The sequence below is a fragment of the Lactuca serriola genome, chromosome 5, assembly GCF_051521515.1.
Source record: "Lactuca serriola cultivar US96UC23 chromosome 5, Lser_US96UC23_V15, whole genome shotgun sequence".
NCBI lineage: Eukaryota > Viridiplantae > Streptophyta > Magnoliopsida > Asterales > Asteraceae > Lactuca > Lactuca serriola.
This window is the reverse complement of record NC_136412.1, coordinates 286,934,883-286,960,738: the sequence shown is the minus strand read 5'-3', so window position 1 is coordinate 286,960,738 and position 25,856 is coordinate 286,934,883. Positions and strand designations below refer to the sequence as shown.

Below are 25,856 nucleotides of genomic sequence, written 5' to 3'. Positions count from 1 at the left end.
CACTGATATGTTCCATCCTCTGATTTTATTCGGGATTTCATTGTACTCTTTTCCAATTTCTATGTTCAATTTCTTCAATTTCGTCAAATTCATTGTAATTTTTTTTTGGTCCAGAACCGGATAAATGGTTTTTTTAGCTTTTTTTTTTTTTTTTTTTTTTTTTTTTTTTTTTTTTTTTTGAATTTGGAGACCATCAAATTGAAAAGTTTATTTTATCTTTTTAATTTTTTTCTCGTTATTTTTAGAATAAATTACACGAATGGTCCCTATGGTTTAGGGTAATTTATGCGTTTGATCCATAACTTATTTTTTTAACTCGTAAAGTCCCTACTGTTTGTTTTTGTTACATGTTTGGTCCCTGTCTTACCTAAAAAAACTATTTTGCCCTTGATTTTATAAAAATATTTAAATAAACACACCCCAATTCCAACCCCCCTCACCTTACCTTATCTATCCCATAATTTTTTCCTATTTAAATAATAGACTTTTTAGATAAGATGGGGACCAATCGCGTAGCAAAAACAAACAGTAGGGACCAAGCGCGTAACAAAAACAAACAATAGGGACTTTTCGAGTTAAAAAAATAAGTTAAAGACCAAGCGCGCAAATTACTCCAAACCATATGGTCCCTTTGGTTATGTCAAAATTGTAACTTTAGGCCAAACAGGTATGAACTAGCATTCATGGTCCAAAGGTTTTTATTTTCTTGCTACTTTGGTCTAATTTACTCTAAACTTTTTTATAATGATGATTTTGCCCTAGTTTTACTTTTTCAATTTTTATTTATTTATTTATTTATATAGTTTAATATTTAAAAGAAAAATAAAAAAGAAAATACCTCTCTCTCTCTCTCTCTTTTAACAAAAAAATAGTTGACCCAGTCATTTCTCACTCTCTTCCTCCGACGAAGAAAGGAGGTTGCCGACCACCACCTTCGCAGTCCCTCCCCGCCTCCCTCCGGTCGTGTAGCACCACCAAACACCCATCCCTTCACCTACTGCTTCGTTGTTCTCAACTCCAACAAATTGACCATCCCAGCTCTAACAAATCGACTTAGCCACCAAGAAATGAAAACCTGAGCCGCCAATAAACCCTAACTTTCGAGTTTGCAGTGGCTCAACCATCATCTTTGTCGAGTTGCTAGGGTTTGCAGCGGCTTCAAAGACGATTATTAGAAAGGCATCAAAACCCCCAAGGGTTTTCAACATCGTCGTGCTCGTCGTAACAGGTGTAGATCAGCGTCGTCCTACCAGATCTGCAACATTGTCGGATTTGTGGTTGTATGAAGGTGAAGATTCGTTAAACACCCTATCTTACCAGATCTCCACCTCGAGTGTCGGAAGCCACTGCCGACAACTACTACGTCGTCGTTGACTTGCTCTCACCTTCACCATTTTAGGGTTTTCAAACCCTAGCTCCGTCCGACCCCTTTCGTTAAAAACCCTAGCTTTGTTTGGAGAAGCTCCAACGATCGTATAATCGCCTGTCATCGTTGGAGATATTTGTTCGTCGTAGTTCATCCGTTGTATCGTCGCCGCCATCCTTTTTTTGTTTTCAAATCAACAAACACTTTTGATACATTTATTTTGACTGGTAGTGGTGGTTGTAGCCTTCTCAGTCTAGATCTGTAGGTCGATCCGCCTTTCATATGATGCTAGGGTGTTAGTGGAGGTATTCACAAGTGTTGTTGTCGCGTTGATCAATGGTGGTGGTGGAGTTGATCGGTGGTCATGGGTGTGGCGGCAATGACCGGTGGTTTTGGAGGATTCTAGCAAAAAGAGGTGAGCAATACATGTAGGAGAGAGAGAGAGAGAGAGAGAGAGAAATAGTGGTATTTTTTGTTTTTCTTTTAAATATTAAACTATATAAATAAATAAAACTAAAAAAGCAAAACCAAGGGCAAAATCATCATTACAAAAAAGTTTAAAGTAAATTGGACCAAAGTGGCAAGAAAATGAAAACCTTTTAACCATGAGTGCTAGTCCAAACCTATTTGGCCCAAAGTGACAATTTCGACCTAACCACGGGGACTATTCTTGCAATTTTGTCTTAATTGTTTTATAATTTCTATTATTAAAAAATGGTAAAACAACTAATATTGTAGTCCATTTCTCATGACACAATTAACAATTTAGTTATCTCTCACTTCGCATCGGAGACCATCTTCCACCTATCAAACATAAGCTTGCCTTTCCTTCTCCAACAACTTTTACCTTCGACAACTCTCAATTCCGCCAAAAAGAAACATGCTCAAAATGATAAAATAAATGTCAAAATTATATTTAAAATGGTAAAAATAGACATTCCAAACTTAGTGATAACCAAATTCACAAAGAAACATGTTCAAAATGACCATTTATCCAATTTTGTGAGGACCAAAACCTTGAAAAAAAATGCAAAACTAAGGGATTATTTTTGCATTTTTGTCTTGTTTATTTAAAACTAGGCTATAATTTGTGTAGTATATGGTTTTGAATTAATAAATATAATAAAAATTAATAATAAATTTGTAAATAAGTATTTTTTGGAAATTTATATACTCTTTTTAACGAAATGTATAATTGTTAATTATATATACATCTAAATTTTGGAATGAAAAAATGGAAAGTTATATTTTGATGTTTTAAATTTTGGCTACATTAATTTTTAATATTGGCATGATCCTTTATATATTAAAAGTGGAAAACTTTTAATGGTTAAGAGTTTGGTCACAAATCTTTGTGATATTGACAGTTTTGGTCATCCTTATAAATAAAAAAAATTTGGTGGTTAAGACTTATTATTTGCAGAATTCTACCACCTCTAAGTTCAAATGATTTTAGTTCGGCTACATAACATTTGACACTATTTTTCAACACCACTGAATTAAACCTAAAGATTAACATGATTGAATGCTTGATATGTGTATAATTAGTTCATATTAAGTATAGATTTGTATTCATTTATTAGCTAAATTATTGCATTTTATGGACAAAAGGTACTTAAAAGTGTTTGAATTATATTTTCAGTCCAAAAATGAAGCTCGGAAGCAGAAGGAAGCAGGAGAAGCGGTTGAGAGCTCGAGAATGGAACAAAGAAGAAAAACATTAAAAATAACACCTACTCGGCGAGTAGGGTCGACTACTCGGCGAGTCCAAGCGAAGATTCGAGAAGATAAAGACTCGGGATCCCAGAGACTTATCACAATACGGGGACTGAGAGATGGACTCGACGAGTCGCCACCTGACTCGACGAGTCGATTCGTATATATAAAGATAACTCCACAGAACGATGGAAGAGAATTCTGGAACGATTCAGAAGAGTTTAGTTGCGATCAAGAAGTCATAAAAACCCTAGAAGACAAAGTCATAAGCTAGAATTCAATCCCGAATAAGAACTGAGGCAAATTTCATCATTCCACTTAATCATTTGTTTTGTCATTATGGTTAAACAATTAGACTCTGTTTGTTTGCTGTTATTTACTTCAATTATGAGCTAAAACCTTTAGACTTCTGTTTGGGGATACAAAATTGATAATATGGTTTGATTGATTGGTAGGATTAATTCTAAGTTGGTGATTTTTGTTATTTTAGCTTGCTAAAGAACCTTGTGTGTGAATAATAATTAATTTTCTGTTAATAGGAAGATAATTGATTAGCATGAACATCTATTGATTATCAATCTCATATGCTATGTGATCACTTTGTTATATGTCTAAGATTAATGAACATGAAACTAGAGTTAATAAGAAAATTGAGTAAATTCATGTGCAAGCTTGTGTGATGACCATCAACAAGAAGTTAATTAAAAGATTAAATTAGTTAACTATTGTAAGTCTAAATTAACCCGAATAATTAATCTAGTAAATCTAATTAAATTAGACAACTGGCCACTGTTTAAGTTAGTTTATTTGCTAAGGATTAGTGTAGTGAATGCGAATCTAATCACTTGAATCGGTAACCAACAAAAGAATTAATCCATTGCACCATTACCTTGAAATCAACCATAGGATCAATTGAGTTGAACTAAACGGAAGTTCCTTCCCATTATTGAATCTAGTTAGTTCTTTGTTTTCTAGTTTTTAAATTAGTAATAGTTAGCAAGTTTCTAGTCTTGTAAAACTAGAGAAAACCCCCTACTTATTAATTAATCTAGATAGAATTAGTTTTTAGTTTTAATTTGCCGTTCCCTGTGTTCGATACCCTACTTATTCAACTATACCACAATTGATAGGTTCACTGCCTTTGTGTGTTATTTTATAATTAAAAGTAGGTTTAAAACTAAGTGAGTTTGCACACATCAAGTTTTTGGCGTCATTGCCGGGGAACGGTTCTAAAAATTAACATTAAATTCCAATTTAATCGATCCTTTGTGTTGGATTTATCTTACACAAAGTTATTTAAAAGGTAATCCAGTAAGTAGAATTAGTTTTAATAATATTAGTCAAGAATTAATAAGAATTAATTTTGTGGCTAAAAGAGATTAATTAAATAAAGGGGACTGATATTGCAATTATATGATAGTTTGAATTGGGCTATGGATTCCTAATGGAAAGGGCATTGGACGAAATATATGGGAAGCCCATATGATTTCCGTCCAAGGGCTTTCTAGGGAACTCCATGGGTTGCTTAAGGCCTAAGCAAAGAATCAAGGTTTCACCTGAAACCCTAGCAGCCCACACAAGTATATAATGACCCCTAAGGCTCCTAAAAACATGGCTAAGTGATCTTTAAGGGTTCTTGGACATTTTTGTGCCTTCTCCTCCTTCTCCTAATTTATCTTGTTGCTCATGGTGTTTGTGACTCCATTAGAGGTGCAACATTTGAGAAACTAGGCTTTCAGATGTCAATTAAAAGAAGAATTTAGATTGTTATTGCAACATAACAATCAACGTAAGATCTAAACTCTATTCTTTTGTCAATTTCGATTATTGTATGCTAGAATTAGGGTTTATGAGCTTTGAATGATTATCGCATGTATATTAGACAAACTAGATCCAAAGCTTTAGGGTTTGCATGTACACCATAGGATTGATGTAGGGCTCAAAACCCATCATCTTCGGCATATAGATCCAACACATAGGGGTCCGTAGCGGAGTCGGGCCTATATAGCTCTAGGCGGGTAGGACCCGTGAGTGAGGCAGCTTTGTGGTATAGATGAGTGGGACCCGTGGTCGAGGCCTGTGTGATTTTGGCAATACAGGGGAGACCTGGTTGATACCGTTGAGTCAAGGATTTGGATCTTGAGTCGCATGATTAGGTAGTTGTCAGTGTCTGACGTAGAGAGGTTTATAGGCTGGGTAGCCTTGTTATTTGGACTCTTGGGAACTTGGTGGTTGGACCAGGTTCGAGCCTAGTAGTCCCAGCGTTGGTTTGGAAACCTTTACATCTCGATCTAGAAAGGGTTGTCATTATCAAAAGGTGTTGGGTGAAATTCAAGTGTAGATCTGTGGATGTCGGGTTATGAGATGAGTAGCGGGTTGGTTTTTGGGGTAAGATATCGAATCGGGTATCGTGAATTTTTTGTGCATAATTTTTGTTTCGTGGGTTGAGGATCAAGGTATCTGTGTGTCGAGGGCATCGATCAAAGGGTTCAAGGGTGATGAATGGATTCAGTTTTGATGATAGATTAAGCTCTTGTGATTGTGATTTGGAATGGTTCTATTGGTAAAGGGCATCAAGATAAGTCAAGGCGGTATTATTAATTTGGAACTCGAGTGTGGAGTAGCTTGTTATTCCGAGGATAGGTCAATTGCAGATGGGTTTGGATAATCTTAGAGTAAATGACTTGATCCTGTTGTGCAGCTCTCGTATGAGTTTAACTGTTGCACGGACGAGTCTCCTACTTGAAGGATTATCTGAGCCTTGGTCAAGTATACATGTTCTGCAAAGATAATTGGTCAGTGATTATGTTTCTAATGGGAATTTCAAAAACAAGAAGTTGAGTAGTCAATTGGGAAATTAATGGGACAGATTCAACATTGGTGCAGTATGGGCGGTATGTCAGGGAGTTAGACCCTCTCGAGACTTCATATTTCAGGTTGAAAAGTTGTGGTTATTTCGCAATGGATTACTGTCGGATGGTGAAGGGATTTGTTCATCTGCGGGTTGGAGAGCCTTGCGAGGGTTGGTTTCGGTTGCTTTGGGGAAGGTCGTGGTATGCTCGAGGTTGTGGCTTGTTTCCCAAGTTGTTGGCTTGCTGGAATTGGTAAGGAATGATTTCCAGGAAAAAAATCTAATTTAAGTGGGGGATAATTCTAACATTCCATTTAAAATTAAATGAAATAAGAAAATAAATAATAAACCCTAAACCCCGATATGTAAATCATATTATTTTATTGTAACCCTACATCCTTAAAATTTTAGCAGGGCGTTGGTTTCGGGAGTTAAAATGTCACAATTTTTTAATATTGGGGGTTAAGTGAAATTTTCAGAGTGGTTTTGTAAAGATTTTAGAAGGCAGGGGGTGTTTGGTAAGTTTGGGAGTTAATCTGAAAAATATCTTGTAGAGAGGGACCAAACTTGGAAAGAAGGGATTTAAGTTTGTAAGAAGGCACGAGATTAAACCGACACTCCTTCCCTCTCGTTTTAATGATACAAACCCTAACTCTAGCTCTTTCTCTCTCTCTCTCTCTCTCTCTCTCTCTCTCTCCAGTCGCCACCATTTTGAATCCTTCTCAGCCGCCACCAGCTACCTTGCCGTTGAACGCCGCCACTACAACCCCGCTTCCGGTGACGTCGTGAGCAACCAGGAGAACTGCTGATGATCGAAGAATGAGTTGTGGACGTCGATGTATGGGTCGTGAGCGACTGGAAACTCTCGGTAAGGATAATCACAACCCACCTCTCCTCTTCTTTTTTGTGAGCATGACGTTACGTACGTCGTTGCTATCGCTGTCGGCCTTGGTCACTGTTTCTATTGATTCCAGCGTTATCAGTCGCCTAGTTGGCGATTGAGGGTTATGGTCTCGTGTCGTGTATATGCGTGTGTTGCTGCTGGAGCCCGTGAAGTGTGTGTGTGTGTGTATGGGGGGTGTTATGTTGGCCGGAGGTGAGGCGAACCACCATGGTGGCTTCCGCTAAGCCTCTTTCTTTTTCCGCCACCGGCCACTGTGAGGAGGTGGTTGTGTGTGTGATTTGGTGTGTGTTATGGATGTACAAATTATGTGTGTGTTTGGTTATTGGAGTTATCCCTCGAGCCGCTGCCGTGTGCGGGTGGCTGTAGCCAGGGGCGGATCCAGGATTTAAGATTAAGGGGGGCTCACATCGTAATAATATATTAAAATATAATGTTATACCCGCATAAAGTAATAAGTCTAAATTTTAAAAAGTGACAAAGAATTAAAAACTTATCTCCATTAACCTCAATCTTCAAACGTTTTCAACTAACTAAAAGCATCGACTCATATTCATCCATTAACCTGCAAAATATTAAAATAAGTAATTATAACATAGATACATATGGTTCATTTTAGAAAATTAAAATATATACAAACATACAAAATAGTACCTTATGCATTTTAAGTTGAGCTCGTCTTTTTTTAATGGAACAGAAATCATCTATAATATCATCTGTATGAAATGTATCAATAATCTCTCCCTCGATGTTAACAAGCAAACAACTTTTAAGAAAATCATCATTCATGGTATTTCGAAGTCGTGTTTTCACAATTTTCATTGTTGAAAATGCTCTTTCAGATGTCGCAGTAGAAACAGGGAGAGTCAATATAAGACGAATCAATCTATCAAGCAAAGGATAAGTACCTGACTTTCCTGTTTCATGTAGGCCTCTACACAACTCATAAATTGTAGAATTTTTTTTTTCAGTTGTGGGTGATTTTGCACATCTAATTCATAATGTTGTAACTCAAGTTTCAACAAATTCCTTTTGTGCACCGTAAAGTCCATAGGATAATATGATATTGCCAATTTACATATATCCTTAACATTTAAGGATTTTCTTGGATCCAGCATAACACTGAGACGGAGAAGCTCTGTTGCAGACTCATTAAATCTAGAGTTCAACTCTTGTAACTGACTATCAATAGCATCAATGAATACTTCAACTCAGTAGTGATGCTCTATGGTTATATTGTCTTTTTCACGATGTTGGCAAATTACATATCTATAAGTTTCATTCATGTTAGGGATATTAATGCTTTTTTTCTCACAAAAAGAAACCACTTGGTCCAAAAGCGATTGCCAATCTTCATCTCTAAACTTTTGAATCAATATTTTTGTTGTAGAAACCAAGGATAATGCATTAACAATATCAATAGATTTTTGTTGTAAAGTTTGACAAAGCTTGTCAGTTATCCCCATTATTTCTTTCATCATGTGCATAACAATGACAAAATCGAATGATAATGCATGCGTAAGTGCATATGCTGCATCACCTATTTGAGAAGATGTAGAACCTTTTATAACAATGTCAGTCAATACTACACAAGATGGACCAAACAATCTCATCAAAGTGCATATTGATTTGAAATGAGAGCTCCGCCTAGTATCTCTAGGCCTCTGCAATGTTTGTATTTGATTTATGCCTTTTCCACTCTCAATTTCTCCAACCTCAATTAAATGAGAAATTTCAGCAATTTGAGCATCTTGCAATTGATCATTACGTTTGGAAGAAGAAGATATGACATTAACTACAAAGTTTAAGGTTTTAAAGGAGTTATGTACCCCAGTCACATATTTAGACGTTGCAATTAGAGCCAATTGTAGTTGATGTGCAAAACAATGTATATAATAAGCGTATGGACATTCCTTTAATAATAAAGCTTGCAACCCATTCCATTCTCCACGCATGTTACTAGCCCCATCATATCCTTGACCCCAAATATCTTGAACACTAAGTTTATGATAAGATAAAGAACATAATATCTCATTTTTCAAGGTTAATGAAGTTGTATCTTTAACATGAATTAAGTCCAAAAATCTTTCTTTGACATGCCCATCTTGGTCAACAAATCTCACAAAAATAGCCATTTGCTCTTTCTTAGATTACTCGTCAACTATTAAACAAAATTTTGACATCCCGATTTCATCACGAATTGCTTTTGGTACATTTGTAGCTAAAACATGTAATATTTCTTTTTGGATATTTGGTGATGTATACTTTGCATTTTGATGAGCATTTTCTAACACAACATCAACAACAGTCTTGTTATAAGAAGCAAGGAACTTTATTAATTCAAGAAAATTCCCTTGATTTCTTGAGTTAGGTCGTTCATCATGACCTCTTAAAGCACATCCTTGAAACGTGAGCCATATAATGGATTCAATAAAAACTTTAAGGCGTAGTCTATTGTCCATAACTTGTTGAGTCGTCTGCTTCTCTATCACATTCTCTATGTGACATAACTGGTTTTTTAGATCTTCATAGCACCTAACAGAAAAATTATGTGTTGAGGCTGGAGTCTTACCTTCATGTACAATGAAAGCACAATCTTTACCACAATTTACCTTTTTCCATTTATTAAACCCTGATATGGTAAATGTATCTGACCCGAATTTGCCAATAGGTTTTTTATTGAAAAGGAAGCAAGGGAAGAAAAATGCAGCGTCTTTTTTCTCAGAATATTCCAACCACCAAATTTTTTTGAACCAAGCTTGTTGAAAACTATGCATAGATCCTCTTGGACCACTAGGACTGAATGGATACTTTGCTTTTTGAAGTTGGTATGGTCCAAGTTTAATATATAATCTTCTAATCTCATCACGCCGGTTACTTGGATAACTTAAGATTGAAGGCCGTTCTCCTGGATCACGAATCAAAGAATCTGACATATTATTTTTTTCATGTTCAATATTATTGGGCTCTTCAATGTTAATTCCTATCAGGTTATGAGTGTGTATTATGAACATTTTCTTCAATATTATCACTAACCGGATGCAATTGTGGGTCACACATATTCTCTGTTCGTTTGAAAAAAGAATCGATGGTTCTTTTCTTGTTTGTAATTTATCCTATAAATTTATAATTATAATAAACCAAATTATAAAACTATAATTAAATTATTAATTACAAATAACAGTAAATAAAATATGCAATAAAAAATAAAATTGACCTTAAATCGCTTGACGTAACAGTGTTGCCGAAAAACAAATTTAACCCCTTTGAAGTCGCTTGACGTAACAGTGCTGCCGAAAAACAAATTTAACCCCTTTGAAGTTGAACCCTTGATGAAGGAATGAAGCGTCGATCAACAAACCTTTTTTTGTAAACAATTGGAGGTATTTTTCTATGGGTATTGATTAATTAAATAAAATATATATATGGTGAGGCGGTGGTTGTAAAATAGACATGGGGGATGGGCCTCATAATTCTCAATCTCTACTCATTCTCTCTCTCTCTCTATCTCTCTCTCTCTCTCTCTCTCTATATATATATATATATATATATATATATATATATAGAGAGAGAGAGAGAGATAGATAGATAGATAGAGTTAGGTTTAAATGTTTTCAATAAATATTGTGTGCCTAAATGCACCAATGAGAATTCAAGAAATAATAATTAATTAAATAAATCAATAAAGAGTATTTTGGACCTTTTGTACTTTTAATTAAGGAGATTATTTAATTTAAATCCTACAATTATGGAAATGAAGTAAATATATTTGACCTAATCCTTCACCTTCGTTTCCTGCCTGGAACATCACCACTACAGAGAAGAAATTCAGCAACTTCCCACCGCCGATTGCAGCCCTTCCTTGCGATTGATTAAGAGTCATCGGCCATTTTCTGAATGTTTGTGTGTTTCTTTCTTCTCCGATCAACTGAGGATCGAAGTCTTTCCCTCCCTGCGTGATTGTTGTCGGATAGAAGGAGCAGCCGTCGCTGCCACTTGACGGCAACACTGTTGCCTCCGTTCCATTCCTTTCCACGATTGGTGGCTGACGGAGATGGAGATAGTGAACTAAGGGAAGCCTGCCAGAGATTAGATCTCCCTTCCTTGCGATTTGTTCAACCATCGGTGAACCCATTGGAGCTGCATTCAGGGGCTTTTTCATGGAAGTTGTTCTAACACTATATGTAAGTGTTTGATTTTTCCTAATTTTATCTACCCATTTGATACTATATTCTTGATTTTTTGAGATCCATCATATAAAGATGGTGAAGTTTTCAGTCAATGATTCACTTGCTCAACCTGAATTTTACCACTACATCAAAAAATCAGATGGTGAAGTCATCCGACTTTAGGCACATAGAATTTTAGAATAGTTTCAGATAACCTATAAACAATTACTTTATCATGTTTGTATTCTATCTTGTAGAATTTGATATTTGAAAAAAACATTGGTGAAAATTTTATTTATTATCTTCCTCATGAATATCAAGCACCAAAGGAATAATCTTCAATTAGTAGCAGTAGCAAAATCGTCTTAGTATTTAATATGATTAGGGTAATTCTGCCAGAATGGAATCACGAATTCCAATTTTGTTCAAATGAAATCTAATATGTTGGTTTGATAAAATGTTCACTTCAAATTATTCTACTTATTCTAATGTATGTTGTATAAAATCATGCTCATGTTTATCTCCTTTTTGCAGCTCCTTGTATAAAATCATTCTCATGCAATACAATTCTAACAGAATGCCAATCGCACAAAATGTCAATCTCATAGAATGCTAGCATATTTTGAAGTGGCTTAGAGGTCAAACATACACAAAATTTCAATCTCACAACAAATATATTTGTTTAACTGGTAATGAATTTGTGATACTTTATGGTTGACTTTATAGTCTTTACTACATTATGTCAGAATTTATAGTTTTTATTTTTCTACTATATTCTGTCAAACTTTATAGTCTTTAATACATTCTGTCAGAATTTATAGTTTTTATTCTATTAGAACGCATTGAATTGTTTAATTTTTGAAACTTGATTATGTTTTCTTTGTGGATTTATGTTTTGAAGAGGCTAACATTGATGTGGAGAAGGAAGAAAACATATAGAACGAGAGTGTATTATACCAGAATGTGTTATGCTACAATGTATAAAGTGTTGCTTAAAAATAATTTCTTTCAGAATGTTGTTATTATTCAATGAATCACAATCATACAATGTAATTATTTGTTATATTATTAGTTCAAGAATTGATTTTGTGTATTCTTTCAGAATGTATTTACTAGTTTATGGTTGACATTCTGTCATTTTGAGAGAATAAAATCGAAAAATATATTTACTAGTTTATGGTTGGCATTCTATCATTCTGACAGAATAAAATCGGATTTTTAAATTTGAATTAATTTAAAATATTCATATTTTAAAAAAAGAAAGGAATTAACTATCCCTAAAAATCCGAAAATTTCCTTTTTTAATATAGGTTAATTGACTAAAATGCCCTTATGCTGAAATTTGTGTGATTATATGGTACATGCTATCTTATTCTACTGTCATAGACCCTCAAATCATGATCTTTGATTATATTCCATCCGATGGTCAAAATCTGTGCATTCTGGCACACAATAGTTAGTAAAAACAAAATAACCTAACCATATATAATAATAATAATAATAATAATAATAATAATAATAATAATTGTTTTTTTAAAAGATTGGTAGGGGTTAAAATAAAGTTAATTAACCGATGTGGGCTTATTGGGCTTTTCTTATCAATAATGTAGTTGCAACTTAAAAGAAATTGGGGGGGGGGGGGGGGAGAACACCCGACATCCCCCATGGTGCCTCCGCCCTTGGCTGTAGCCGTGGACCGCCGTTGACCACCACTGCCCGAGGTGGCAGTGGGTGGTGCCCAACCTAGTGCAACCCAAATTACTCTAAAAACTTAACCTGGACCTAATTAGGGTTTAGGAAACCCTAATTTTGGAGACTTCAGTTTGGACTTGTGGGGACTCGCGTTTTGGACCGTTGGATTGGAATTATAAATTATTACTGACCACATTGTATGGTTGACCTAGTATAGTGATGGACACAATGGATTAAGTCCTTAATGAGTTAACTTTTCTTAATTAACCCTAATCGTCATTTTATGTGAAAACCCTAATTGTGTTTGGGCTTCAAGTTGGGCTTTTCTTTTGGGCTTAGATGTTTGGAATCTTGATGGGCCATATGAGAACAAGTGTATGGACTAGGAAAAATTGGATGGGCTTTAGAGTAAGGCCCATGTAAGGGGTTTGGGCAAAATCTGGAAAATTAGGCCATATATTGGGCCTTGGTTGATTCTTTGGCTTTTGAGCCTTAAGAGTGTGAGTTTAGGCCTTGGGCTTGGATCAAGCTAGGTTGGGGGTAAATGCTCTTTTCACCCCAAGTATGGATATATGGTTATGCTTTGGAACCTAATTATTAATTGGGTGTTGTTTTGTTGTTGACAGTTCGGGGATCTGTCAGCCAGCAGCCAAAGTTTTATCCGAAGGACTTCAACAGTGCGAGGTGAGTCTCCTCACTGGGTTTAGCGGGTCGAAGGCGTCAATGTCGGCCCATGATTTATATGTTAGGATGATAGGGGTCTGCGTGACTCTTGCATGTGTTGTATGATGATATGCTTACCGGTCGAGGCCCGATACCAGGCGGGGCCTGATGATTAGATTGTATGTTAGTTATTAGTACCTGATTTTATGCTTACCAGGCGAGGTCTGATGCTGGGCGGGGCCCAATAACTGTATGGCATGCTATAGTCTTTGTAATTATTGCATGTGCTAGTATGGTTATACGTCTATATAACTATATGGTTATATGGTAATGTGTGTAACGGGCGAGGTCCGATGATTGGAACATATGCTAGTGTTTATGATTATTTTATGTGTTAACATGATTATGTGATGTTTTGTATGTGTATGGTGGGCGAGGCTCAGTGATAGGCGAGGCTTGAAAATAATAGATTTGTAATCCGAGCGGGGCTCGATGTCGGGCGAGGCCCGAGGATAAGTGAGACTCGAGACATGGCGAGGTCAGATGAAGGGCAGGGGCCCAATATGTGATTTGTGTATGCGTGATATGTGGTATATTGGGGAACTCACTAAGCTTCGTGCTTATGATTTTCAGTTTATGTTTTAGGTACTTCCTGTGACAAAGGGAAGAGCTCGGGGTGACTGCATTGCACACACCATTGGGATTCCGCATACTATGTTTTACTATGATTTTAATGATATTTAATACTTTGTTTTGGGATTGAGTTGTATGAATGATATTGGAAATATTATTTTATCTATTTTAAAAATGAAAATTTTGGGACCATGTTTTTGGATGTTACACTGGACTTCTAGTCGAACGAGTTTAAGAGGGTGTTTGGAAGTGCTTTTATCAAAAATCTTTTTTTAGATGGATTTTTTGCAAAAGAAGCTATTTAAAACGTGTTTGGATTAGTAAAATGACTTTTGATGTAACTTTTATATGTAAAATCACAAAAGTCACTTTTTTGGCATTTTTTAAAACCTTTTATTTTTCTTTATGTAAAAAATCATTTTCAAATAAACTTTTCTATTATCCGAACATCTTTACTTCTTTATTTTAAAGTTAAAAGTTTCTAAAATCAATGGCACACGCCCACCCCACATCGAGTTTTATCATATACACGCCCACCCCACATCGAGTTTTATCATATATTAAACACAAATAAAAGCCCTACTTTTTTCGCTCACTCCTGTGACCTGTCTCCATTTCTCTTTCTTAATTTCTACCTACGCGAGACAACTTCAGCTTCATCTATGGCGACGGCGGACGATGGAAGGGCTCCCCACGAAAGCGGCGCAGTGGGAGAAATGTTTCGAAAGAGACATTTCCGGCCAGGTTCAACATTTTTGTTCTCAGTTAGATCAGCTTTTAACTAATTATTGCCCCTGTGAGCTTAGTTAGGACCTATTTGGCTGAATTGGTGTGGCTTTGTATCATGTTTTTTATTTTATTTTTTACTTTATTGCTGCCTTCTTTTTTCAAATGATTAGTTTTTTTGGCTGTATGCAAAAAGCAATAGTAATAATGTATTCTTGATAATTTCCGAGTTCTGCACTTTTGAATTGCTTAGGGGTTAATTTGGTTGTTAAAATATGCTTATCTCTTCTTATATTGTACGTAGGTCTTATAATCTTTAGAAAGGTTTTTGCTAATCTGATTTTCTACTCTTTTTAGCTGTGCTACATTTGCTTTAGATTGTTAGTTTTGATAGTCCAAGAGCCTTATAGCAGGGGCTGCTTTTGGACCTCTAGAAATAGCATACTGATGAGAAATAGAGGTATTTATGAGATAATAGCTGAAAAACTAAAAAGTTGCAACTTGCAACTAATTCCCAAAGAAATAAATTATTTGAAACATAATCATAACTGTCAATGTTGACAAACAATCACATTAGAGTATTAGACTACACAAACCATTAAATCTTTGCATGAACCATTGTCTTTATACTAGGTTATGAATCTGCAATATGTTATACTAGGTGGGAATTCTGCTAGCATATCTGCCACCATTGGGATATCTTCAGTATAATTTTTTACAATGCTATTATATACGATGTAGATGGTGACATTTTTATGCTAACTTCATAATGCATCTTTGAACTTGAGGAGTGTGCTCTTTTGTCAATAAGCTGCAATATGTTTTACATGACAAAAACTTGCTTTTTGAGGTATAACACAGTGAGTGCATGTGCATCAATCAAACAGAGTAAATATGCTCATGTTCCTCACCAATTTGTTTTTTTAAAAAAGAGAGCAGAGAATTGGTCAAAATAGACAGAAATGGCACTTTTTTAGTATTATGTTGTGGTTAATTTCATATGTAACATCTATATTCATATCTTTTAAATAATATAAACATAAAAGTAAATTGATGTTGGTTTTGAAAGTATATATATTCAGTAAGTGTGTTTGGTGTTGTGCCACTACTGATGTGTTGTTATACATATACTGCTGCTACAGTTCTGAAACCCAGCGCTTGATAGCGTTGTTGCATTCCAGAACCATGGAGGAGTCATCATCTCCTATTATAAGGTTTGAAGCATCAACAACCAGTAGCTCACTGAAAAAACATAAACATGGAGTGAGTAATATTTTCATTCTCGTATTTTTTGTGCCTTTATTCACAACAGTTTCGAGCATATGCAATTTGGTGGCTTTGTTATTTACCAACCATTACCATCCATCCATTATTAGATCATTAAGTACATTATTATATTATATTATATTATATTATTGTTTTCAGGTTGTTGAAGAGCATATTGCTTCGCCTGCTAAGCTTCCAATAACATCCATGGCTTCACCACAACACCAAATGACTATGGAGATGCTCCCAGATGAGCTTTTATTAAACATATTCATCCGATTATCGGCCAAACAGCTTGCTCAAATGAGGTCTGTCTCCAAATCTTGGAATTCTCTCTTATCTCAGTCCTCCTTTGTGAAATCCCACCTTCATCGTTCGTCTCACAACAACGATCAAATTCTCTTGGTCTTCCACGGATCTTCCAATCCTAAACAATTTGTAGCACACCGGTGTCGATTTCCCCATCTCGAGCTCACTAATTTCATCAAACTCCCGGTTAACCCCGAACCTGAATATACTAGTATTAGTGTTATTGGTTCTATTAACGGCTTAATATGCTCTACTTATGGTGATTCTGTGATTCACATTTGGAACCCTTCTCTCTCCGCCGTGTTAACTCTCCCGCCATATTCTATGCCCTCCCATGATTGTGATTCAATCGAAATCCATTTCCGGTTTGGGTTTGATCCCAAAACTGATGATTACAAAGTGGTCAAGCTCACAGGCCTTACTGGACCACGAACATATGCCGTTAGATGGTGGCTGCAAATTGAGATTTATAGCATGAGAAAAGGTTCATGGGAGTTGATCACTGAAAGGTTTCCACCGCACATCACAAACATTATTGATGGCGATTCTGTTTGTGTTGATGGCCATGATGGCCATCTTCATTGGCTTGGTTATGCTAATGGGGAGCAAGATCCAAAAACGATAATCGCATTTGATTTGGGTTCAGAGACATTCCGTGAGATACTTTTTCCAAATTCTATACGTCAAAACCGTGTGAATGTTTTAGGAGTTTTGTCTGAGAAGCTGTGTGTGATGTCATATATTGAGGATGTTGCATATGAGGTGTGGCTGATGGATGAGTATGGGGTGGCTGAATCATGGGTCAAACGCCATGTCTTATCACCGTTTTTTGATGATACATGGCCGTATGGATTCACATTGCACAATGAGTTTCTTATTGAAGATAATGGTTATCTTGTCTTGTATGATTCATCTGCAAACAAGCAGTGTATCTTGGAGGATCATTGTGCTGAAGAATATGGTGTAGAAAAAATTGTGGAGTATGTTGAAAGTCTTGTTTGGGTAGCACCTGCCAAGCATGAGATGGTGGAATGGTTGAGGACAAAATGAAATTGAGAGACTTCAAGTATGATGTAATGTTTCTTAATTAGGTTATAGTAAAGTATCCATTTTTAGTGCATTGCAACTACGTTCTCTCTTGTCGGTGTGGTTTAAGGTTGATTTTCTGAGGACTCAGGAGGTAGACCCTTTTTACCTTGTTTAACATTCTCTCTTGTCGTCAGAATTGTTGCTATACATGACATGGGACAAATGATATGGAGCAAGTTTGAAACAATACTATTAAATAGTAATGAAGTTCCATTTTTGTTCGAATGTTTGTGAAACTTGACATAATTAATGACTTTTGCCTCTTGTATAAAAATCACTCACAGACTATCAGTCATGATCATTAAAGTCGAGTAAAATACCGATGCTACTGGACACTTGATGCTTTGGTTTGTGTAACAAATGTTTTTCTTAGTAGAAATCAATGGTTTGTTACCTAATGGCATTGATTTGTGGGGTCTTTCTATTTTATATTTTATCATGGTTTAGCTTTACATCTATCATTAATTAACCTTGGAATAACGAACTCTTTCTTATGGTGCTTCACAGAAAAACAATTCATATTAATTATTTGGGTTGGGTCTGCATGAACATGTCATTGATTGTGAATGGAAGCCTAATTATAGAAAAGAAAGTAAGAACACCACGGTAGACTAAACTTTTTGGTTTGGCATAATGTCGTACTCTGCAAAGGGGTTTCCGTTAACATCTATCATATGCTTTTGTGCGTGTGATTTTTTTTTTTAATCAATGAAACTTTTGTCTTCTTTTCTAGAAGATTCAAATATGTTTGAGTATGTCTAGAGTCTTGTTTGGGACCAAAAACTATTAACATTTCAGTGCATGTTTCTTTTTAGGATCATAAGGATTAACCATTGGAAAAATACCAATGTCGTTTTTAGTGCTTAGCTTTGTCCACTTTTCCCAGTATTTTTGTTGTGAAAACTATCAATGTTTTGCAAGACAAGTGGGGAGGAGACGGTGATGTCTTACGTCTAACTTAAAAGTTGTGTGCAAGATACAATCGAGTTGGTATCAAGATTTAGATGGGGTTTCTATGATTCATCTGGGCATATATATATATATATATATATATATATATATATATATATATATATATATATATATATATATATATATATATATATTAAAAGTATTAAAAGCATAACATGTTTATGAATAGTGTTTTTTGTGCTGGAGTTGGCTTAATTTAAATATATGGTCCCTAGATTTTGTCAAACTTGATACTTTTGGTCCCATTTTTGTTTTATATATATTAAAGATTTTGTGAGGGAATTGGCTTTATTTACATAAATGGTCCCTAGATTTTGTTGAACTTTACATTTTTTGTCTCATTTTTGTTTTAAAAAAAAACGTTTTGGGCGAAGGCGAAGGCTGAGATCACCTATTAGTTTTTACTCTATATCCTTGCATTCATACCATAATAGATGTTTGGGTTTTCAACTAAAAACCAATTAGGTATGGAAGAATTTAATCATATACGCTTATAGCAATGGGAAAACAAATAAAGTGATGTCTAAAATTTTAAGATATTCTTATCTTTTCCTTTTATGCCCATCAATTGATGTGTGTGTTGGGTTGGAGGTATAGGTCAAGGAATAATAAAATGACACTAGCAAAATGTTTGTTTTATTAATATTAATATTAACTTGAATTAGTTTTATACGGACATTTTATTTTGGTAAATAATATTTTTTTTCGAAACGACAATTGAAACGACCCCAGTGAGCAGGAAGCTACAGTGAAGCCAACAAAAAACAGTACAATACAATGAAAGCAACACAATTACACCACAATTACAGTGAGGAGAAAGAATAAACCTTCCAATCCTCCTAATTACAAATTACACCTTTACCCTTAACTTTAATCCACAAATACACCAATGATTTAACAGTCTCCACAACTTTTGAAGGGGTACTAGAGTTCGCTTGAAATAGCCTTTCGTTTATGGTCTTCCATAGTGTCCACATTAACTCGTACATATAACAGTTAACTTCTTGCTTTTTTTTTTCAAACATCTACCCCACCTAGCCATGTATTCTACTAGTTCCCCAATACCGGTGCATATCTTGTCGCATATCATAGTAGCATAAGGGCATTCCACTAATACGTGATCAACACACTCCAAACCGTCCATGCACGAGCCAAATAGGATGGAGTCCAATTTGATAGATGAAATATAATATTTTTTGGGATTTTCTAATACGCGTCTTAAGAATACATATAATAAACCTTAATTATGAAAAATATAACCATAACTGAATGTAAATGCATTTATTTATATAGATAATCAATGTATTTCATTTAATTATAATAATATTACTTATAATTAATGAATTTCATATTTAATTATGATAATATTTGTAATAATTAAAGTTTTTTATATGTCTCATTAGGACACATGTTAGAAAATCTCTCGTTCTATATCTCTAGAAACCTAACTCGAGCAAAAATAAAATCCACAATTAACTACTCCATTTTGGGGTGTTTCAGATTACTTTTTAAGCTCAAAAGACTCTTTTTGTAAAAGTTTTTTTTTTACTTTAGTTTTGAGGAGGCAAAAAGTTGATTTAAAAAGTGTTATTTTTTTGACTTTTAAGTGTAATTTGACTTTTTAAAAGACTAAAAATTATATTTCCCTGACTTTTAAAAACTTATATTTTTTTTCTTTACAAAAAATTATTTAAAAAAAAAACTTTTGTATTTCTTAAACGGCATTTTCTACAATTTTAGAAAAGTTAAAATTAAAACTAAAAAAAAAAAGTTAAAAGCCAAAAAGTAATTTAAAAAAAATAAATCACATTTTTTTTCCTCTTTCACTTTCTCTTTGCTACTCGACAGCTGCAGTTTCCTATGGCCACGGCGGACGATGGAAGCTCTCCTTATGAAAGCGGCGGAGGGTTCCGTAAGAGGCTTTTCGGACCAGGTTCAACACGTTTGCTCTCACTTAGATTAATTTATAATTATTGTTTTGCCCCTGTGAGCTTTGTTAGGGCTTATTTGCCTGTATTCTGATGCTTTTTGTCATGGCTATTGTAGGGTATCATAAGTTAAGGAATGATGTGGATTTATATTAGGTTTTTCTGTATTTCATTTCTTTTCGATTGATTACTTTTTTTGCTTTGGCGCATCCATTTTACCATATCATAGGTCATGCAAGTATGTTTTAGTTTGTTTTTGGATGATATATGAATTCTGCACTTTTGAATTGCTTAGGGGTTACTTTGGCTGTGAAAACATATGCTTATCTCTTATTATGTTGTAGTTCTTATTTATAGAAATGTTTGGATGTGGACGATCTTCCCATTCAGTGACCAGTATTTGATATTAAATTACCTTTGTATTGCTTTACTTGTATTTCTGCGTACAGACTCCTTATAAAAGTTATTAATATGTGACTAGAGATGTATGAAGAACTTCAAAATGTTTCTCATGAAGCAGGACGAAATGTAAGTTTCTTATTTCATGCTTCGTGAATAATTTTACTTGTGTGCTTGACATATTAGAATGTTGTATAATGGTGCCAATAAGTAATGCTAGTAACATCTTAATTTGTTTCTTAATTGCTAGTTTTCAAACTTCATTTATTTTTCACATATTAATTTTAAGACAAAACTGCAAAATTTGTCCTTGTGGTTTCATAAAAACTTTGGATAGGGTCCAAAATGTTTACGACTTGCATGGAAGGTCCAAAATCAAAAACTTCCTTTGATTTTAGGGGGTGTTTGGCTTAGCTTTTGAGAAGCCAAAAGATCTTTTAGAAAAAGATAGAAGCCAAAAGATGTTTGGCAAAACAATTTTAAAACCTACTTTTGGATTTTTGATAGAAGGAAAATCAACTTTTTAGAAAAGTCAGTAAAACCTGACTTTTTGCAACTTTTCCAAAAAGAACTTTTGGCCCTTAAAAAGCTAAGCCAAACACCCCCTTACTCCAAAAAAAACTTGAAATGACGGTTATGCCCTTTTATTTTCTTTTTTGTATTTTTTATAATTAATTTAATACTTCCTCTGTCCTAATATTATTGTCTACAGATAAAAAACACACAAATTAAGAAAAACATTAATTACCACTAACTTTATATAATAAAATGACAGTTTTGTCCTTACTTTGCATTTAATGTTCCATTAAATGCTTAGTTGGTTAAGTAATAATGAAGGGTATTTTGGTAAAAATGGTATTTATTTTTAGAAGTGGACTATTATTTTGGGACAAACCAAAAAGGAAAGATGGACTATAATTTTGGGATGAAAGGAGTACCATTTTAACTTAAAAAAGGAAAAAAAAGGATTATCCCCAACCATATCTCTCTCTCTCTCTCTCTCTCTCTCTCTCTCCACCACAATAAACACACACTCTCACATATATCATTGATGCAGATTCATCACCACCCCATCCCATCTTCTTCTTCCTCATATTTACCTGCAACTAAAACCTCTCACATATACATCCTAAAAATCAAATCTCTCACAAGCAAAACCCGCTAACAGAGGTGTTGGTTCTAAGAGTCAAGACATCTGATGACATCGCTCAGCCACTGCTTCATCTTCTTCGACATTGTTTTAAATATTCTTCGGGGGTTTCAGTTTACATCATCTCATCTTTTGGGTTTTTGATTTCCACAAAGAGGGGTAAGATTAGCAAGAAAAAAACACTTTTAATTGCAAGAATGAATATCAAATAGGGGTGGGATGAAACTGTAGTCACTTCTCCATCAGCCTCATCTTTGAAGACACAATTGATGCATCCAAATCACTTACAATTTTCCCTTATTTTAGTTCCAACTCGTTAATTTTGTATTCCTATTTCTATACATCTTCATCTATTTGCTGAATTGGATGTCTCAGGAAAGAAAATTGGAATCATATGCTTCTAAATAGATCAGAAAAAGAAGAAGGAAAACAATGCACTCCAGGTGCTCGATGAAACACCTGAAAGAAAAGTACCATCAGATATTTCAATACATGAAAGAAAAGTACCTTTACTGAGGTTCTGGAAATGAAATACTTCTAAAATACAAACACATATCAGAAGAGAAAAGTAAAGGAATCGAGAATGAGTTCATTGTTCAGCCAAGAAGGAATCTGGAGTATGTTGCAGTCATAAAAGATAGATCAGAAGAAGAAGTTTAACCTTATTGAACATGTTGAGAGGAATACTATTGGTTTTTTAATTGAAGAATTTGGTTTTTTGGGTTAACTTATGTGTATAATCTAGTAGCAAAATTGTAAAAAAATCTGGGTTTTTTCATCGATTTGTAGATCATAGAAGAAGAAGAAGAAGAAGAAGAAGAAGAAGAGAGAGAGAGAGAGAGAGAGAGAGAGAGAGAGAGAGAGAGAGAGAGAGAGAGAGTGAGTATGGTGGGGTGGTTGGTAGCAAATTGTTCTTTTTAAATCAAAATAGTATTAAAATAATTATAAAAAAGAAAATGAAAAGGCATAACCGTCTTTTCAAGTTTTTTTGGACCAAAATCAAAGAAAATTCTTGATTTTGGACCTTCCATGCATGTCCAAAACTTTTTGGACCCTATCCAAAGTTTTTTGAATACCACAGGGACCAAATTTATAGTTTTGTCTAATTTTAAATCAAGTTCTTTCTTGAATTTTTGGTAATTTTAGTTAAGTGGGCAAATAGTAATATTTTATTTTTTGAGGGGTTTTATGATGTTTCCTCATGATTTCTGTTGCTGTTTTGATTATGCTTACTATATATTGTTTCTAATTCTGAGTAGCGTCCTCTTATGAGTTCAACTTGGACGCCCTTCACTTGACGTCATGAACAAATATAATTTGTTGTTTCTTGTGATTTGCAAGCGTTTCTTTATCACTGGAATTTCTCATAAAGTGGTAAATATTGACAATAGTGGTGGGGTGGAATTTTTTCCAATACTTTTCTCTGCTATTGTGTTTTTTTTTTTTTTTTTTTTTTTTTTTTTAAGTTCAAACACCTATCTAATAAGTCCATCTACAATATGTAGCTAAGAACCTATTATGTTGTTTATAGTCGTTACAGTTAACTATGAAAAGTAGATGAAGGGGACTTGTTTAAATTGTTGTTGGTCTTAGTATTTTTTTTCATTATGAGTTGATTAATAATAAGTACTCATCTCAATGCTTTATCCAACCATTTATGTCTGAATCTATTGTAACCTTGATGCACTTCCGAATTTTTGAACTGAAGGGTTCAACCAGAGCATCCAAACTTAGCACTTCTGTTACTGTTGGGAAATCAGAGCTTGAACAAATATTGAAACAGATGACCTTTACTAGGTTTGTCTTTCTATTACTACAATCTTACACTGCTATCATACTGCATATTTGAACTTGAGGGGTATGCTCATTTGACCATAAGCTTCAATATGTTTGCACATGACATTCATGCTTCCGTGGCATTTAAAACAGCGAGTCCATCATTCAGTTAATAAACTTAGCAGTGTTATTATACTGATATTTCTTGCCAATTTGTATTAGAAAAGTAGGGCAGAAAAATAGTCAAAATGGAATTGCTTTTGGTTAATAATATATTTAACACTAAAGTAAGTTGATGTTAGTGATAAAATTGTAAGTATCTAGTCGGTGAATTTGGTGTCTCATTCTTTGGAATTATATATACTGCTGCTTCAGGTCTGAAACCCAGCGATTGATAACGTTGTTGCATTCAAGAACCATCGAGGAGTCACCAACTTCTCTTTTAAGGCTTGAAGCATCAACAACAAGTGGATCAATGAAAAGACACAAACATGGAGATGAGAGGGATAACTTCCATGCTTCCGTTGTCAGTTCAAGGGTGAGTAATATCTTCTTGTTCGTCTTTTAAGCAAAAAAAATTATTAGCGTATTTTCATGTGCAATATATTATTATAAATATTTACTTCAGGTTCTTGAAGAAGAGATGCTCAAGATTCTAAGTTTATTAGGAATAATGGGACATGCCTTCCAAATCCAACCACATCGACAGCTTCACCACAACAACCAGCGACTATGGAGAACCTCCCGGACGAGCTTTTATCAAACATATTCATCTGTTTATTTGCTAAACAGCTTGCTCAAATGAGATCTGTCTCCAAATCATGGAATGCCCTTTTATCTCATTCCTCTTTTGTAAAATCCCACCTCCATCGTTCCATCCATCACAACGATCAAATTCTCTTGGTCTTCCACGTAGAAGAATCTTTTTCCGACTCTAAACCATTCACAGCAAAATCGAGTCGATCTCCTTGTCTGGAACTCACTAATTTCATCAAAGTACCTGTTAACCCCAAATCTGGACATACAAATGGCATCAATGTTATCGGTTCTGTTAACGGCTTAATATGCTCTTCTTATGATGATTATGTTATTCACATTTGGAATCCTTCTCTCTCCGCGGTGTTAACTCTCCCACCATACTCCACGCCCTGTCATGGTTACAATTCGTTCAAAATCCATTTCCGGTTTGGGTTTGATCCCAAAACAAATGATTATAAAGTTGTCAAGCTCACAGGCATTAACGGACCATATGAAAATGTGGTTACATGGTGGCTGCAAGTTGAGATTTATAGTATGAGAAAAGGTTCCTGGAAGTTGATCACTGAAATGTTTCTCTCTCACATCGCAATCCTTATCAATCGCGATGATGTTTGTGCTGATGGCCATGACGGGCATCTTCATTGGCTTGGTTGTACGAATGGGAAGGAAGATACAAAAACGATAGTGGGATTTGATTTGGGTTCAGAGACATTTCGTGAGATGCCTCTTCCAGATTCTACACTAGATCACAATCGCTCAAATGTAGTAGGAATTTTGGCCGGAAAACTCTGTGTGATGTCATATATTGATGATGTTGCATATGAGGTGTGGGTGATGGATGAGTATGGGGTGGCTGAATCATGGGTCAAACGCCATGTCTTTTCACACTTTATTGGTTATACCTATCCATTTGGATTCACATCACACAGAGTTTCTTACTGAAGGTGATGGTTATCTTGTCTTATTAGATCCATCGACAAACGAGCAGAAATACTTGGAGGATCATTGTCCAGAAGACCATGGTGTAGATAAAATCGTGGAGTATGTCGACAGTCTTGTTTGGGTATCACCTACTGAGCATGAGATGGCAGGTGGTGTTGGACAAAATCTAAATGGAGAGATGTAAAATATGATGCAATTCATGTTTCTTAATTACGTTTATGTAAAGTATCTATTTTAGTTGCATTGCATCTATGTTCTCTCTTGCTGTTGTGGTTCAATTTGATATTCTTAGGCAGACCCTTTTTTAGCTTGTTTAACATTTGGACATGTTGGTTCTAATTCGGCATATGTCTAAGTCTAACCTTATTGCTATTCAAGGAGTTTTCTAGCAAGAAACTAATTTGATGTCTTTGATGAGACTAATGTATAGCCATCGATCTTGGTTACTATTCATATCTTGTGAAAACGTTAAAGTTAACTTTATGTCTCCGGGTGTTTGATTTCTTGGGTTTCTGCATCTTAATTTCTTGCATTTGAGTTCTTGTTTTG

The 25,856-nt window shown here is 34.9% G+C and overlaps 3 protein-coding genes and 1 long non-coding RNA gene across 6 annotated transcripts; 3 read left to right on the top strand and 1 right to left on the bottom strand.

Moving 5' to 3' along the window:
• Positions 1-8,045: 8,045 nt before the first annotated feature.
• On the bottom strand, positions 8,046-8,969 carry LOC145050599 (uncharacterized). The gene has a single exon (XM_078998823.1). It carries the CDS (start codon positions 8,967-8,969, stop codon positions 8,046-8,048), a length of 924 nt encoding a protein of 307 aa, XP_078854949.1.
• Positions 8,970-14,547: 5,578 nt separating this feature from the next.
• On the top strand, positions 14,548-17,606 carry LOC145054574 (F-box protein CPR1-like). The gene is made up of 3 exons (XM_079002802.1): positions 14,548-14,735; positions 15,860-15,980; positions 16,143-17,606. The coding sequence occupies exons 2-3, from the start codon at positions 15,903-15,905 to the stop codon at positions 17,340-17,342; spliced, it is 1,278 nt and encodes a 425-aa protein (XP_078858928.1). The 5' UTR covers positions 14,548-14,735; positions 15,860-15,902; the 3' UTR covers positions 17,343-17,606.
• Positions 17,607-20,150: 2,544 nt separating this feature from the next.
• Positions 20,151-25,572, top strand: LOC145054571 (uncharacterized). Of its 3 annotated transcripts, none has more exons than XM_079002799.1 (5): positions 20,151-20,286; positions 20,763-20,809; positions 23,539-23,627; positions 23,982-24,144; positions 24,235-25,572. In XM_079002799.1, exons 1-5 carry the CDS (start codon positions 20,214-20,216, stop codon positions 24,409-24,411), a joined length of 549 nt encoding a protein of 182 aa, XP_078858925.1. In that variant the 5' UTR covers positions 20,151-20,213; the 3' UTR covers positions 24,412-25,572. The 3 variants fall into 3 exon arrangements, with proteins under 3 accessions (XP_078858925.1, XP_078858926.1, XP_078858927.1); XM_079002801.1 differs by having other exon boundaries at positions 20,152-20,286; positions 20,731-20,809; XM_079002800.1 differs by lacking the exon at positions 20,763-20,809.
• LOC145054573 (uncharacterized) lies at positions 20,817-22,557 on the top strand. The gene is made up of 2 exons (XR_013684838.1): positions 20,817-21,989; positions 22,206-22,557. It is a non-coding gene; the product is annotated as an uncharacterized LOC145054573 (long non-coding RNA).
• Positions 25,573-25,856: the final 284 nt, after the last annotated feature.